Consider the following 17,065-nt stretch of genomic DNA (forward strand, 5'->3'; position numbering starts at 1 on the left):
CACTAACACACAGCTCCTTTCTCTATCTGCAACGTAGAGAGAGTCCTCACTCTCCTGCTCGCCCCCTCAAGGAAAGGGGGCGAGCATGACACTCCACACCAGGGAGAAAGCCTCACATTACTGTGTGTATTTACAGACAGAAGAACAGGAAGTGAGGATTTCTCAGAAAAAATAAGGACATTTAAAAGCAAACTCGAAGGATGAGGTAAGTGAAGGAGGACTGCACTAAGGTAAAGGAAGCTATTTAGGATTTTTACAACCCCTTTAAGATTTCCTATTTAGAATAATAAGCTGTCAGGTTAGGAAAACAGCGATATCAGAACCGATTCAATCATACAGTTTGTAGTAGATCTGCAAAACAATGAGATAAAGGAATATTCCTGAACTTTGTTTTATGTCATGGTTACTGTGAAATTGTGTGAATGCATCAATGCAGTGCATGCCGAGCTTGGATTCATTGAATGAGCCTACCAAAAATGTAAATATTGCAGAATATACAGCATCATGCTACATAACTACCGTATTTGCCGGTGTATTAGGCGACCAGGCGTATAAGACGACCCCCTAATTTTAATATTTTTTAAGATTTTTTGCCTGTACTCACCGTATAAGACGACCCCCCTTCCAAGGCTTCCGACGCTTTATATTTCTTCCTTCTGGAGCCATATTCTTCTTCATTCTTGCTGGAGCTGGAGCCAATCATGGCGAACGATGTATTGTATTGATGAATTCAAAGCCTGCTTGGATTGGCAGAGGCTGTAACATCATCAGCCCACGTCTCTCTGACTCTCAAAGCCAATCCAAGCAGGCTACTGTATGTAGCCTGCTCAGATTGGCAGAGGTTGTTACTCCAATCCGAGCAGGCTCTGTATTCATTTGAATACATCGCTCACCGGGATTGGCTTAGCGGTATATACTGTATGTAGCCGAAGCTACATACAGTATTACCGCACATCCAGCAGGCATCTGAGCAGCTGACCTGGCGTATAAGACGACCCCTGCTTTTTGACCATTTTTTTAAGTGTAAAAGGTCGTATAATATATGCCAGAAAATACAGTAAGCTCAATTTCCTGCTGAATAAACGAAATTATTTATGTATCTTAAATAAAAATAAAAAAATATCTTTAGATTTTTACTCCAAAAGCGTTTAAGTAAAATAAATTTGATAAAAATCAAGTAAATCTGATTTGAATAATACAAAAAAATATGATTTTTTTGTTTTATTTAAAAAAAATCATTGATTTTTATCCACCCTGCAATGTAGGAATGCTGCATTTTTCTGCAACACACTGCACCTCGCATCAAGTCTTTGCATTTTGCATCTCTTGCACACAGATAAATTAAATGCAATTTTGTAACATTTCAATAATAGATAAAAAAGGTAAACAGTGCTTTACATTTAGCATGCAGGCTTGTGTGAAAAAGCCCTGAATATATTACACTGTACCTTGTCCAAGACTTGAACTTTCTTCACTTCACCAAGATCCAACTTCATCCTGAGACCGGGAGAAAATGTAGTTACAAAGTAAAAATTGACAACACCTAGCAGTTTTATATATTATATATATATTTATATTTATAAATACAAAATCTATATGGTTATGCTGTCTTGTATGACTTGTGTTAAAAGCACGATGAAAAATTAGGCACATCTTTTTGTTGTTTCAGCATTTCAAAATGTTTTCACTAATTTAAATTTCAGGCCCAAAGTACTTCAGTACAACTGTCAAGGGAACAAAAAACATTTGATGGACAGATGAAATGTACACCAGACATACAAATATCCAGGTACATCCAGCTGCTGGCGCTGCTGTCAATCATATCCAATGACGCAGTGCGCAGAGGGACGGGGCAGAGTGATACAGCGAGCGGCTATGGCAGCTCGCTGTATCACGGGAGCGCACCCGCAAGGACTCCACACAATGCTCGCTCGCTCACTCGCATGAGCGTGGCGAGTTCTTGCGGGAAGGACCAGAGACAGCGGCTGAGGGGCCTCAGAAGACGAGGATCAGGGCCACTCTGTGCAAAACGAACTGCACAGTGGAGGTAAGTATAACATGCTTGTTATTTAAAAAAAAGTAAACATTTGTTATTTACAAGCCCTTTAATTTAATTCTACAAGTTTACCTAAGAAATATTTATATTCATTCCTATATTTGGCTTTACTTTGTGTGAGGATTCCTGTTAGTCTTTTAAAGCCTCTCTAATGCTTTTCTAACAGTTGCTGTCTTTTCAACTGCCAGAGCTCAGTCCGATAACACACGCAGTTTGGGGAAAGGGAATAGCCGCTCCAGGTGGGAACCCAAATGAACATCCACCGCTGCAGACAACTCAGGTGCAGGCAATGCACTTAGCAAAGCAGGAACAAAAATTGTCTCTGGACAGCCACACTCTGAACAAATTGTAGCCTTTATTAAAAGAAGGACAGCACTACAAGTCACAGCAAAGTAAAATAAAACCCAACTGCTGACGCGTTTTGCACTGAAACTAGTGCTTAGTCATAGCTAAAAACATAGCTAAAAACACACGCAGTTTATCAGCATAAAAAAGTAAACATAACTGTATCAAATACAACATGCTATAGTTTTGTATGTTTCCAGGTCTCGTTTGTTGTAATCCTGTCATACAGCGGTGAAACTGTCAGGCTTTATGTACCATCTCACCTCTTCGGGCACCTTACACCTATGCTCTATAGCAGTGGCGCTCAACCTTTTGAAGAGCGAGGGCCACTTAAGTGATCTGGTAACAGGCCACAATGAAATTAAATTATTCATAATTTCAAATTTTGAACAGCATAATGAACATTTTCCTCCAGAAGCTGCTGTAGGAAGAGGAGGAGAAGCCGGCTTTCAGCGGTTGCAGGAGGAAAATGGAGAGGATCGGTTCCTGTATATGCTGCCCCCCTTGTCCAAGTGTAAAACAGAATATGACAAAGAGGCCACATTGGCCCCCTGGAACATGGGGCAGGGTCACCATTGTGACCTCTGCAGCTACACCAGTGGTTGGGGGTGTGTGTGTTATACCGTGTTTCTCCCGAAAATAAGCCCTACCCCGAAAGTAATATTCCGTGCGATTATCAGGGCGAGCTGCAATATAAGCCCTCCCCCTGAAAATAGGATGTCTGCAGCCCCTTCCTCTTCAGTGTATGGAGTGGGCTGATGTCAGCGGGATCTCGGATCTTCTCTCTCATCCTCTCCTCCCCACTTATGTCTGCGGACCCTTCCTCTGCAGTACTCGGAGCGGGTAATCTAATATAAGACCCGGTCGTATTTTCAGGGAAACACGGTAAAAACATGTCTCAACTATGGGATTTTACCACCTTCAAACCGCAAATACAAATGAGCCCTTACTGTCCTAAACCCCCTATAAAGGCTGTTTTCACACTAATGCACCTCAGTTTACCAGCACCACAGGTGCAGTGCACCTGCAGCATTCCTGCGGGTTAGCTGCATTTTGTCATAAACTTCTATTATATCTTCTGGCTATGGTGCACTTTCTGAAAGCGCACCAAAATTCCTGCATTCAGTTTGAGGTCGAGGGGCACATCAGAGGGCTCTAAAGGGACACAGGTTGAGCACTTCTGCTCTATAGTGCACATTGAGAAGCCCACTGATATCATTGTAGATGCATGAAAGTGCATGTAAAAAGTGTGTCAACGCATCAGAATGCACACGAAAACACAAAAACCGTTACAATAAAACACACATACGGTAGGTTGTAAACAGGTGTTGTGTGTTTTAACATGTTTAATGTATCAATGGGTCCAAACCACATTATAGCTCTTACAGGGATTAGGTGCACAGCATTGAAGGCACCGTATGCAACAATTATGACTAGATACAAGCACACCAGGATTAAAGCAAGCAGATTGGTGCAAGTAAATTATAATCTCCTGGCTTTATTCCTGGTGCTGGTGGCTATTTAAAATTATAAACAGATATTCGGATCCTTTTAATGAGTGTTGAAATGTGTTGACATAAGTTTGTACACATTTTAACACACGTCGATACCAACATTTTACATTCACTTTCTTTTTTTACTTCTTTTCATTTCAAAGGGCCCCTCAATGTGCATGGACATGTAAAAAAATAAATGCAAATGTTACAGTTCATTTTGACACCTTGCAAAAACTGCATCTGAACAAGCACTATTCAAAAGAACATTGTTATGCATAAAAGATTTAGACACAACCTGATATAAGCAAAAAAAAGGATGGTTAGACTAATGGAAAAATATCAGAAATCTGTTGATATGTTACTGCAGACCAGTGCTTTGTATTAAATAAATTATATTAAATTAGTTCTTTGTGTCGTCAAAAGATCTTTTCTGAAAGCCATAATTTAGGACAGGAAGTTTAACATAAAATGACAGCAAATGTTTACAAAGGAAAAAAACACAGACACTGCAGAAATCTATCACACAATCGGTTTCCTAACATGTACACATGTCACTGGCTTGTGAAAAGAACTCACTCGCTGATCAAAGATAAGAGAGATGACCACACACAAACACAGCAGCCATTTGCAGTGCACAGACCTTTGAGGTAGAAGTCATCTTAGCCCAAAGTTATTTCTCATACACACAAAAAGAATATTGGACGAATAATCGTCCGTTTTTTGTTTTTTTTTGCATGCTAGCCGCATATCAAAAACCAATAGGTTACGAAAGTTGCAAAACTCTCGTATGGCAGAATACAAATTTGGAAGTGATGTAATGTGTTGTATTTTATTGTAATGTATTTAATTTCTGAAAATGCGTGGTCTTGGTCACGCAATTATTTTTCAAACAAATACCATATTAATTACATGAATTCCTTCATTCTGTTATCGTAGGAGAAACATTTTTTTGTTTGTCCCTTCGGATTAGCACCCCGATGTTTAGGCAGGGTCGTTATTAAACTTATTTGCCAAGTGATAGTTGCCTTGGCCAATTGATAGAAGAGCAATTGATTTCGCCCCAATTCTGGAATTGCTGCACTTCTCTCTTGTGTCGCTAGATGGCTGGGTATCTGGTGGCATTAGATAAGACAAGGGCATTGCAAGGACAGATTAGGAATGCATGGGGTATCTCAGCCAATAGGGAGACTTTCTTGGGTCCCTTGGCCTGCTGGGAGAACCTATTTATTTCGGTGTCAGGTGATCGGGGGATCTGAGCCACCTGGACGGCTGTCTGGGTGGACGTGTGTTATGTTGCCCTGGGCTGCTAGGCCAGAAACCTAAGGCCTATCTTGGGGACATCTGGCTGCTAGGCTGTCTGAGGGCCTATCCAGAAGCGGGAGAAGCAACGTAGGGCTGGGACTGCAGGCTTGTAGTCCAACCAGAAGTAACTGTCTTGCCGGCCGGGGAACCAGTTGTGATCAGAGGTAGAAGGGAAGCTGTAGCCATTAAGGGACCATCTACATTGCTACCGGAGATCACAGTGTGTGAGCTGAGGCCAGTACCAGAGAAGAGCTCGCCAGCCGGGGATGGTGAAGAAGTGGGAAAACTTCAGCAAGTGCCAAGTCAGGGACCCAGCGGGACAGCAGAGGTAACGCTTGTGGAGTGCCAAGCCAGGGACCTAGCGTGTTAGCAGGAGTAAAGCTTGAAGAGTATCTGCGAGTGCCAAGCCAGGGACCCAGCAGGGAAGTGGGGGTGACACTTAAGGAAGATACTGAGTGCTAAACTGAAAGAGCTCAGGGGATCCAGTGGCTAGTGGATCTGAAGTCTAGTGAGAGAGACTGGGAGCTCATTGAGTGAAGACCCACCGTGAGTGAGTGAGGGGTAAAGAGAACTGTTCGTGTTGCAGATATTTGAATACCTTTACCGTTAGTAACAGCTACAGGATTGTTGCCGTAGGAGGAGACAGCGGTCCTACCTATAGAGAAGTGGTGTCCAGCTGTAGGCCTTCACCTGTATAGCTGTCATCTACCTATAGAAAAGTCTCGAAGTCTGCTAATTATCTTTGCATCTATCTAAGGGTGTCCTGGCCCTAACCCTCTTTGCATACAAAAAGTGTCTGGCGCCCACCTGTTCATCTTGCATTACACCCACCATGCCTTGTAACCCACTCTACACTGAAGGATATCAGCGCTCCCTAACTCTGGAGGTAACTTTTAGGCCTAAAGAGGCCCGGGACTTTGCTACAGATAATTTAGCATGAACTGACGTGATCTTACTTATGCTATATAAAAGGTTTGCCATTCAAGGGTCATTTTGAATCCCCATTCAAGTAAACCTGCCCATACATCATAATTGCAAAACTAATAGAAACATCAGGTAGCTGCGTAGATTTATACAGGCACATACCCTTTACTGAAGAAGTCTGGTGCCAGAACAACCAGCTATACAACTGAAGGTTTTCTCATATTGCTTTTTATATAAACCAGTGCTACTTTCCACTGCATCCTTTTTTCTATGATTGCGGGCTTTAAAAAAAAAAAAACATGCATGTGGGAATGCGAGTTCCCACTATGCAGAGTTGTGAACGGGGCTTGACAGCTGAGTGTTTATGTCCACTCCCTCCTATGTACTTGAATAAAGATGGCCATACACTATGCAATCTGATTGTGTATTTAGTGAGAAGGGTGATCAATGATTGATTGCATCTCATTTAAAAAACGTGCAGCTGATAATGGGTGTGTGCCAATGAGGTCATCTGGTCAACTCCTTCCTATGTCATGACCTACAGTCTGTAAGGACATAAGACAGAAGCAATAGATACATTTGGAATCATGGATGGAGGACAGTAACGCAAATGTCTGTAGATTTCATGGAAAGCTTTATTTTGCAAAAAAAGTACATGAATGCTATATTGGAATTTATATAAAAAAAGTGCACTTAGCCTTTAAGCCAAGCTTATGAGAGCAGAAGAGAGAAGAAGTAAAATTGAGTGCAGCGCTTGAGCAATACAGAACTCGGGTTAGGCAGGGTTAGGGAGGGGGGCTGGGGGGCATGGCAGCCTTTTATAGGCCAGCAGGAGGAGGATCCACCTGTCACATGATGTGCCTATGGCGCCCATTTCTTCTACTGGCAAGATTGCCAGTACTTCTTCTACGGCCATTTCCCTGACACAAGGTTTTTTACCTTAATATAGAGCATGCATTAGGGTAAAACACCTTTAGCACAAAAAAATGGTCACTGCCCCCAGCTATAACTGGCACTGGCAGCAAAGAGCATGTGGAGGGGCGACACATGTCAAACAAAATTGCCAACGCAACTCATTATCTAGCCTGCGAACAACCACATTTTCCTGTCTAACAGTTTGTGTTAAAAACACCTTTAGCCTTTACAATCACTTTATTTCCATGACTTTGCCCACACACTATGTTGCAAAAAGGCTCTTGGAAAATGTAGTTTTGGTGGTGGGCCTACATCAGTAGGAAATTAAAATTCAGCAGCTGCTCTACAAAAATGTGCAAGTAATGTCACAGAGAGTAATACAAGTGATTTGTTGGTACAGGAACAGGTAAAAAAAATAATACTAGGACATGATCTAAAAGGGAGAGGGTGGAGGGTACAAGAAGGTCATTCCCTACAAATCCTTTAACAATATAAGTACTACTGGAAATGTAGAACTAGCGGGTGACAAACAGCATGACAGTTAGCAGAAAGGGAAAGCCCACCATGTGAAAATATGAAGGCATTATTTGTGAATTGATTTTATGATAGGACATTGCGACGCAAAAGCTTTTCCGTACAGACCACATTGTGCATCTAGACCTAACAGGGAGAGCACTTGTTAAAGAACAATTGCTCCTTTGATTTGCTGCAAGTGTTCAATATCCAAGGTGTCTTACTTTAAGGTTTGTAGATTTCTTATTCATTAAAAACATAGAATGCTGGTGTTTTTGATCTGACATTCCAATTCTTCATAAAAAATAATGTGGTGTGGCCGCAATCCCAAATTTAACCAATACTATGCCAATCTGGGACTATTGCTATGCTCCTGGCAGGGCAGCAAATTAAGAAATAATTTTCTCCTAAATACGTACCTAATGTTGAAAACACTACAAAAAAAAAACGTTGCAAATGGTGTCCCTTACCGTCCTAGGAAATCATCTTTATCAGGATCCTTATCAAACAACTCAACTTCTAGCTCTTGTCCAGGTACTTCATGTACTATTGCCTGCACATGGAAGCAACAAAGAAATATGATAAGAAAGAGTACAATTTATATGTTACATTTCAGGCAAATGGATAAAACTGTTAAATAAGATATATTTAAAGCTGGCCATAGATGATTCAAATCTCTGCCGGTTTAGCAGAGGCTGGCAGAGATTCGAACCATCTATGGGCAAACTGATAGTACCCAAGTGGATCCATCAATCTATTTGGGTACAACCAGCATGCAATTATTGCCAGCGGCTATAGCCACCCCAACCCCTGGTTGCAGGAAAGAAAATTTAATCATCTATGGCCTGCCTTAATCACCTGCTAAAGGATTTGTAATTCTGTAAAGCAAGTCTTTTACCTACATTGCCACAGTGCATACTTGGGCAGGTGAAACATATTTCTCAGTTAAGCAAGGCAGCATCCTACACCACTTTTTCATCTCACGCCTGTTCGATGGCCAATAAAGGAGCATCATCACCTCTGTCCAATGAGTGGTAAAGTGTATTTCCTAGCTGTGTAGTTTGGCAGAGGAAGACGTATTGCATGATAGGCTCAATAAAATTAAAAATCATTTGGTAGGTAAATATAATAGATAAAAATATACAGTATGTATTTCTACTGTGTATTTAGTAATTTACCCAGAGCTCCAGGCAGAAGTTATATTTCACTGAACTTGATGGACTTTTTAAACCTGACCATGTTACATTATAAATCTGCACCAGATCAATAAATGGTTAGTGAATAATGAGTACGTTGTGATAAAAGGACTACCTCATACATCTCATTCCACACAGGGTTCAGGTTCTCATTAATGGTACGGCTGGTGAAGACCTGTGTCCCTACACGCAGTATGGCATAAGGATCAGACTTTCCTGCTAGCAATCCTCCCATCTGAAAATCTTTCGGAGACAGACTACGAGCTTCCAAAAGATGGATACGCACAATGCCCTGAAAAGAAGAATGGAAAAAAATAAATCAGAAAATGCAAAAAAGAGTAAGCAGAATAAAGGAATGCACTAAGTACTGTCTTCTACTAGTGTATGGGAGGTTCATGGGATAGAGGTTTTATACATTACTAAGATAATACAAAGGCATTCTATTCAATTTAACGTCAAGCCACAATGGACCTTCACTACAAAAAATAAATTTGCACGATTGCCACACTTTTAAAATCTAACAATTGTTTTTATTTAATTTTTTTTCTGCCACACCACTCCGCTCCCTGCCTCCATTCTCTCCTAGGCAAGAACAAAGTATATTGTGCTCCTGCAGCCTTCTGGAAAATCCACATCAGATATTCCAGGAGGCATTGGCTTCCATACAGTAGCTAGAGGAGGGCAGATCTGTCTGCACGTCATCAGGGGACTGGCTGCAAGGTCCTGGTAGAGACAGTTGGCCCCTGATGACATCAGAGAGGAAGATGTTGTCGTTGGACCTGGCATGTGGCGGTGGATTACAGCAGGGCAATGCACATGTGTGTGAATATGGTAAATGAGGACAACCCAGCATAACACCTAGGTGTGGGTAAAAAGCTAAATATTTGTGGGGCCTGGGTGGTATGTGAACTTCCTCTTTTACACGTTGTCACTGGCCTGAAAATGCCAGGGGACCTGGTGTGCTATCAAACACAGTAAATTTTTACATATGTGGTTTTAAAGGCAAAGTCCAACAGTAGCTGTTTCCATGGACTTTTTACCTGCTAAAGGATTTGTAATTCTGTGAAGCAAGATACGTACTGTATATACATCATACTGAGAAAATACTAGTACTGTGCATCCTAATAGCCCATTTATCCCAAAGAAACATTGTAATAATGACCGAAATGTGTGGTATAGAACGGGCATCTGGCAGAAATAATTATAGAATGTGCCTAAATTATTTTCACTGTTGAGTGAGAAATAAAGTTGAATGGGTGATTACATTGACCATAGACCATAGCACTTGTGCTGATTGATAAATTCCATTAGAAAAATCCAGAAAAATATGGGAAGAGGAAAGGTTTAGACATAAACTATGAATCAGGCATAAAGTAACAAAACGATGCTGTGAGAATACCACTGAATGTGACGTAGAAAGACTAAAATATTAACACAATAACTGGTTACCCTTGGGAGTGGAGAACGGAGCTCTGCTAGATGAAGATCTTGTGCAAGGGGGATAGCAAGGCGATTTGGCAGCACCAAGAATCCAGAAATGATGTCCATAATCATGGTGTCTGATATTAAACTGTAAAAATGCCAGAGTAGAGTTAGGACCGAACACAGGAGAGTAAAACAGTGAACATAATAAAATGGAGCAGATAAAACATTTGTAAAAAGCAACATGCACAGTATAAGTGGTATTAAAGCGGGGGTTCACCCTAAAAAAACATTTTTTTTTTCTAGCATGCCATCAAGCATACTAGCGCGATCTACAGTACGCCTTTATTTTTTTTTTTTTTGCGCCGTACTCACAGTTTACTGCCGTAGTGAAGTTTCAGACTCCCCGCGGGGAATGGGCGTTCCTATGCACAGGGAAGATGATTGACGGGCCGGCTATGGCGCGTCACGCTTCCCGAAGATATCCGAAATAGGACTTGCCTCTTCATGGCGCCTGCGCAGTCAGCTCCGATGTCTGTGCGCAGGCGCCGTATAGCGCCGTGAAGAGGCAAGTCCTATTTCGGCTATCTTCGGGAAGCGTGACGCACCATAGCCGGCCGTCAATCATCTTCCCTGTGCATAGGAACGCCCATTCCCCGCGGGGAGTCTGAAACTTCACTACAGGATTAAACGGAGTACAGCGCAAAAAAAAAAAAAGAAAGGCATACTGTAGCTTGCGCTAGTATGCTTGATGGCATGCTAGAAACTTGTTTTTTAGGGTGAAACACCGCTTTAAATAACATGAAAACAACAAGTAGTGCTCCAGATCTCAAGCATCATTTGCATTTGCAATCTGGCAGTATCAGACCTCCTAGGGGTCAGATGACAGAAAGTCTCCCAGTAGGGTCTGAGCTTTTCCTCTTCTGTAGGGCAGGCGGCATGGAAGGCAGATAAAAGCAATTTGTAGAAATGAGTAAAAAAAAAAAAAGGCTTACATTCTCATCCACTTAAAGTGGTACTTCACGCTTTCAATTAACTTTGCCTATTTTTAATCATTATACTTCTAGCATTATTAATTAGATAGGGAAGTATAGGTGATACTCGAAAAATTTGAATATCGTGCAAAAGTTCATTTATTTCACTAATGCAACTTAAAAGGTGAAACGAATATATGAGATAAGACTCATTATAGTTCAAGTCGTGATTTGTCATAATTGTGATGATTATGGCTTACAGCTCATGAAAACCCCAAATCCACAATCTCATACAATTTTAATTTTGTGGTGCAATATTCCCACTCTAATCAGCTAATTAAGCAATAACACATGCAAAGGGTTCCTGAGCCTTTAAATGGTCTCTCAGTCTGGTTCAGTAGGAATCACAATAATGGGAAAGACTGCTGACCTGACAGTTGTGCAGAAAACCATCATTGACACCCTCCATAAGGAGGGAAAGCCTCAAATGGTAATTGCAAAAGAAGTTGGATGTTCCCAAAGTTCTGTATCAAAGCACATTAATAGAAAGTTATGTGGAAGGGAAAAGTGTGGAAGAAAAGGGTGCACAAGCAGCAGGGATGACCGCAGCCTGGAGAGGATTGTCAGGCAAAGGCCATTCAAAAGTGTTGGGGACTTTCACAAGGAGTGGACTGAGGCTGGAGTCAGTGCATCAAGAGCCACCACACACAGATGGATCCTGGACATGGGCTTCAAATGTCGTATTCCTCTTGTCAAGCCACTCCTAAACAACAAACGTCAGAAGCGTCTTATCTGGACTAAAAAAAAACAGACCTGGTCTGTTGCTCAGTGGTCCAAAGTCCTCTTTTCTGATGAGAGCAAATTTTGCATCTCATTTGGAAACCAAGGACCCGGAGTATGGACGAAGAATGGAGAGGCACACACTGCAAGATGCTTGAAGTCCAGTGTGAAGTTTCCACAGTCTGTGTTGATTTGGGGAGTCATGTCATCTGCTGGTGTTTGTCCACTGCGCTTCATTAAGTCCGGGGTCAACACAGCCGTCTACCAGGAGATTTTGGATCGCTTCATACTTCCTTCTGCAAACAAGCTCTATGGGGATGCTGACTTAATTTTCCAGCAGGACTTGGCACCTCTCCACACTGCCAAAAGCACCAAAACCTGGTTCAATGACCGTGGGATTACAGTGCTTGATTGGCAGCAAACTCGCCTGACCTGAACCCCATAGAGAATCTATGGGGCATTGCCAAGAGAAAGATGAGAGACATGAGACCGAACAATACAGAAGAGCTGAAGGCCGCTATTGAAGCATCCTGGGCTTCCATAACACCTCAGCAGTGCCACAGACTCATAGCTTCCATGCCACGCCGAATTGAGGCAGTAATTGCTGCAAAAGGGGCCCAAACCAAGTACTGAGTACATATGCATGCTTCTACTTTTCAGAGGTTCGATATTGTTCTATGTACAATCCTTGTTCGATTAATTGCATGTAATATTCAGATTTTCTGAGATTTCGGATTTTCATGAGCTGTAAGTCATAATCATCACAATTATGATAAATCACGGCTTGAACTATCTTGCTTTGCATGTACTGAGTCTATCGCATATTATAGTTTCACCTTTTAAGTTACATTCATGAAATAAATGAACATTTTGCACGATATTCAAATTTTTCGAGTATCACCTGTATATCATATTTACTTGTTTTTTTTTTTTTTTTCATTTACTTCCTGGTTTCCAGGCCTAGGCAAAAGAGGTCATACATCCCAGCAGTCTTCAGAGGGGAGAAGAGGAGGAGGGGTTTTCTCAGCCAAGCACACTCTCATGCCTGCATGCTTGAGCTAAGGGCAGATGGATTACAGGAAGTGATTGCTACATGCTCATCGTGGCCACAATCAAAAATGATAAGGAGTGTTTTTCAAAGTGATTTATCAGCAAAGTAAAGCACAGAGACATGGATGGATGGGTGAGTATGCTTGAATATTAAATATAAATTAAAGTGGAGTTCCACCCAAAAATGGAACTTCCGCTTTTTGGAATCCTCCCCCTGAAAGGTGCCAAATGTGACACCGGAGGGGGGGAGAAGGGAGCAGATACTTGCGTAATCCAGGTTTTGCTCCCACTTCCAGGCATAGATCAACGCAGTGATCTACGCCATGTCCGGCGCCTACTCCGTCCCCCCCGCTGTTTTCTGGGAGACACACAGGTCTCAGAAGACAGTAGGGACCAATGGGATCGCGCAGTGCGACTCGTGCATGCACAGTAGGGAACCAGGAAGTGAAGCCGCAAGGCGCCTCCACCCGAGAGTCAGATTGTCTTCAGGTGCCGACATCGCGGGCGCCCAGGAGTTCCACCTAAAAATTGAACTTCCGCTTAACCCACTCCTTGCCCCCTTACATGCCACATTTGGCATGTAATTTTTTTGGGGAGTGGGGGCTTCAGGAGAAGTGGGACTTTCTGTCCCACTTCCTCCTTCCACCAAGGGGCTGGTTAGGCGATTAGCTTAATCGCCTTATTGCAGCCCCTCCCTGTAGGCGAGCACCTGTCCAATCGGACGGCGCCGCGCTACTCGCGCATGCACAGTGCCGCTCGTGCATGCGCAGTGGGTGCCCGGCCGTGAAGCCGAAAGCTGTCACTGCCGGGTGCCCACACTAGGAATGAAGATATGGGTAATAATTAAAGCCGTTTAATAACTTTGATCACCAGGGGCTCCACTCCTCGCCCCCCCCCCTCGCCGGCCGGCGCGTCGCTGGAACTGTGGAGCAGGTAAGTGTCTGTTTATTAAAAGCCAGCAGCTACACTTTTTGTAGCTGCTGACTTTTAATAAACTTAAAAAAAGGCTAGAACACCCCTTTAAGTAGTGTTTTTATCTTGTGGTGATCAAAGTTATTAAACGGCTTTAATTATTACCCATATATATGAGTAATCAATAAAGCTGTATAATGATTTAATAACTTTACTATATAAGTATTTTTTATTACTCCCTACAAATAGTATTAATTTATACTTTAAGACGCTAACCTAGAACAAACATGTACAGTACATAAGGACTTTCAACTTTACATCACCTTTTTTTAGAGATAAAGCACATGTACAATGCAAGTAGATTTCCTTGTGTAAACTAAAAGAACAGGACATGCTGTGCAGCTTACACACAATGAATGCTGAGCCAATACAGATCCAACTGTATAGGTAAAAAATGCTCTTCCTTTCCAAAGTAGCTGCTTTAATGTGACCCAACAGTAGCCCCCCTAAAGCCAGAGTCATTCTATTCCACATTGAACACAGACAGTAGTCTTCTGTTCTATGCAGGGAAAGTGAAAAGAGTACAGGTCTCTTACTTAACAGGCTGATCTAGGTTTTCTGAACTCCATTAAATGACAGGTTCAGCAGTACATACAAACCAGTGGGCACCATTGCAAAACATATTAAAGCGGTATTAAACCCTGAAACAAAAATGTTATATATTGCAGCTTACCAATCATTGGATGTAGTGGCTGCATGCGTTTTCTTTTTTTAGGCTTTTTCCCTTTGTTTTCACCTGGTGATCTGATCAGTAACGCACCTCCTGTATTACAGGGGCCCCACCCTGGATGAAGGAGCACAGGGGGCACCTTTGGACAGCTGCATTGTCAGTCTAGGAGGTGAGTGTTAGGCCGAGTACTCACGACCAAACATGTTCGCTCGAAATGTCCGACGGGCTGTTTCCGGCGTACAAGGCTGTTTTTTCATTTGGCCCGCTGGCTTGTACACACCAGCGGACGATATTTCCCTGCGGACCTGAACGCGTGCACGTAATCCACGTTTGACGTCACTATAAAGGGAAAGGCCAAAGTCAATGGCGACGCCCTCTGTTCCGCTTTTGCTAGTTACGGCTTTGGCATTCGGGTACAGGCGTGCAGTTCGTTCTGCTTAGCAGATTCGTACTGTGCGTTCGTATCTGTGTGTCGTGCGTTCTTTGCAGGTACCGCTGGATTTGATTGTGCTTTCTGTTGGAGTGTGTTCTTGACTGACCAGCCGGCCGGTTTGAAGCCATGATGGAGCAGCAGCGTCAATTTTCGCGAGTCGGTGCTGTTAATGGGATGGCTGCTGGATATGTTCATTATTCCAGTACTTTGGCCAGAAACAGGGGGCGGAGGCGTTTCTGGACCAAGAATTGGTTGCGCCAGCGTGACCAGTTCTCACATATGCCTCTGCTTAGGGAACTCCAGGAGAATAATCCTAATGACTATAGGAATTTTCTCCGCATGACGGACCCCGTATTCAACAGTCTGCTGGAACTTCTGTCCCCCTATATCACGAGGCAGGACACTGTGATGCGCCAAGCCATCACGGCCGAGCAGAGGCTTATTGCCACGTTGCGGTACCTGGCGACTGGGAGGAGCCTGCAGGACCTCAAGTTCTCGACAGGCATCTCTCCGCAGGCGCTTGGGGTCATCATACCGGACACGTGTGCTGCCATCATTAAAGTTATGCACGAGGAGTATATGAAGGTAAGTTTCCTCATTTTAACCTCACAATGTGTCTTTAATAATGTGGCAAACTAACTTTTTATTTTATTTCCCAGATATGCTGTGTGTTTAACTAACGTTCCCTTTTCTCCCTATGCATGTTGATATCAGCTTTTACATGTTCTTTTTATTTTGGCCTACCTGCATATTTTGATCTTACCCAATATTAACCTGTCCAGCATGCTATCTTCGGGCCAACCCCCACCATGCCACTTTTTTTTTTTTTTTTGGTTTTCTAAAAACAGTTTAAACACGCCCCACCCCCCCTTCAAAGTTTTTTTGTCCCCATCAGAGGGCTGTGGAGTCTCTTATTAATTAAAGCGGTCCTCCACCCTAAAGTGGAGTCCCGCTGATCGGAACCCTCCCCCCCTCCGGTGTCACATTTGACACCTTTCAGGGGGGAGGGGGGTGCAGACACCTGTCTAAAGACAGGTATTTGCACCCACTTCCGGCCACACGCTACGGGCGAAAGACGGGCATTCCGTCACATCCCGTCTGTCGCCCGTTGTGTGCTGGGAACACTCGGCTCCCAACACACAGCGTGTGAGCCAATCGGCGGGCGCAGCGCGACTCGCGCATGCGCCGTAGGGAACCGGGCAGTGAAGCCGCAGCGCTTCACTTCCTGGTTCCCTGAGCGTGGATGGAGGGGGGAGCAGCAGAGAGACGAGCGATCGCTCGTGCTCTGCTGCGATCAGCGCTGGACTCCAGGACAGGTAAGTGTCCTAATATTAAAAGTCAGCAGCTGCAGTATTTGTAGCTGCTGGCTTTTAATATTTTTTCCCCGTGACACATCCGCTTTAAGTGGGCCTATCTATTTGTGCCCCGAAATTCTCCCTTCATAATTTGCAAATGCTATTTAAAAAATGTAAAGTTGCACAAGGATGCTTGTATGATTATGTTTGCAATGTTTATGTGCCAAAGTACTAAATCTCTTTTTTTGTTTGTCCCCACAGCTACCCTCCACACCACAGGAATGGCAGTCTGTGGCTTCCCAATTTGCCGAGCGGTGGGATTTTCCTAACTGCGGTGGAGCAATAGATGGGAAACACGTCCGCATTGTGCCCCCACCCCACTCGGGGTCCTTCTATTATAACTACAAGGGTTATCATAGTATCGTGTTGATGGCGGTGGTGTCGGCACAGTATGAGTTTCTATATGTGGACGTGGGGAAGAACGGCCGGATGTCAGATGGGGGAGTGTTCGCACGGACTGATTTCTATGATCGTCTCCAAACTGGTGGTCTGGCATTGCCACCAGATGAAGATAATGTGGAAGGACTTCCGTTTGTGTTCCTAGCGGACGAGGCTTTCGGCCTTGGACCTCACCTAATGCGGCCTTTTCCCCAGAGGACCCTCACCTCAGAGAGGAGTGTGTTCAATTTTCGGTTGTCCAGGGCTCGGAGGGTAGTCGAGAA

The 17,065-nt window shown here is 43.3% G+C and overlaps 1 protein-coding gene across 3 annotated transcripts in view; it reads right to left on the reverse strand.

Moving 5' to 3' along the window:
* The window catches only part of ESYT1 (extended synaptotagmin 1), a 168,680-nt gene that overhangs the window by 56,938 nt on the left and 94,677 nt on the right, over positions 1-17,065 (reverse strand). For all 3 annotated transcript variants that reach the window (XM_040341095.1, XM_040341093.1, XM_040341096.1), the window contains exons 9-12: positions 10,197-10,317; positions 8,863-9,039; positions 8,022-8,104; positions 1,449-1,497 (exon numbers count right to left, since the gene is read on the reverse strand). In XM_040341095.1, coding sequence (XP_040197029.1) covers positions 1,449-1,497; positions 8,022-8,104; positions 8,863-9,039; positions 10,197-10,317 — 430 coding nt within the window. The remainder of the gene's footprint in view (positions 1-1,448; positions 1,498-8,021; positions 8,105-8,862; positions 9,040-10,196; positions 10,318-17,065) is intronic.

This window comes from Rana temporaria, chromosome 2 (genome assembly GCF_905171775.1).
Source record: "Rana temporaria chromosome 2, aRanTem1.1, whole genome shotgun sequence".
Lineage (NCBI taxonomy): Eukaryota > Metazoa > Chordata > Amphibia > Anura > Ranidae > Rana > Rana temporaria.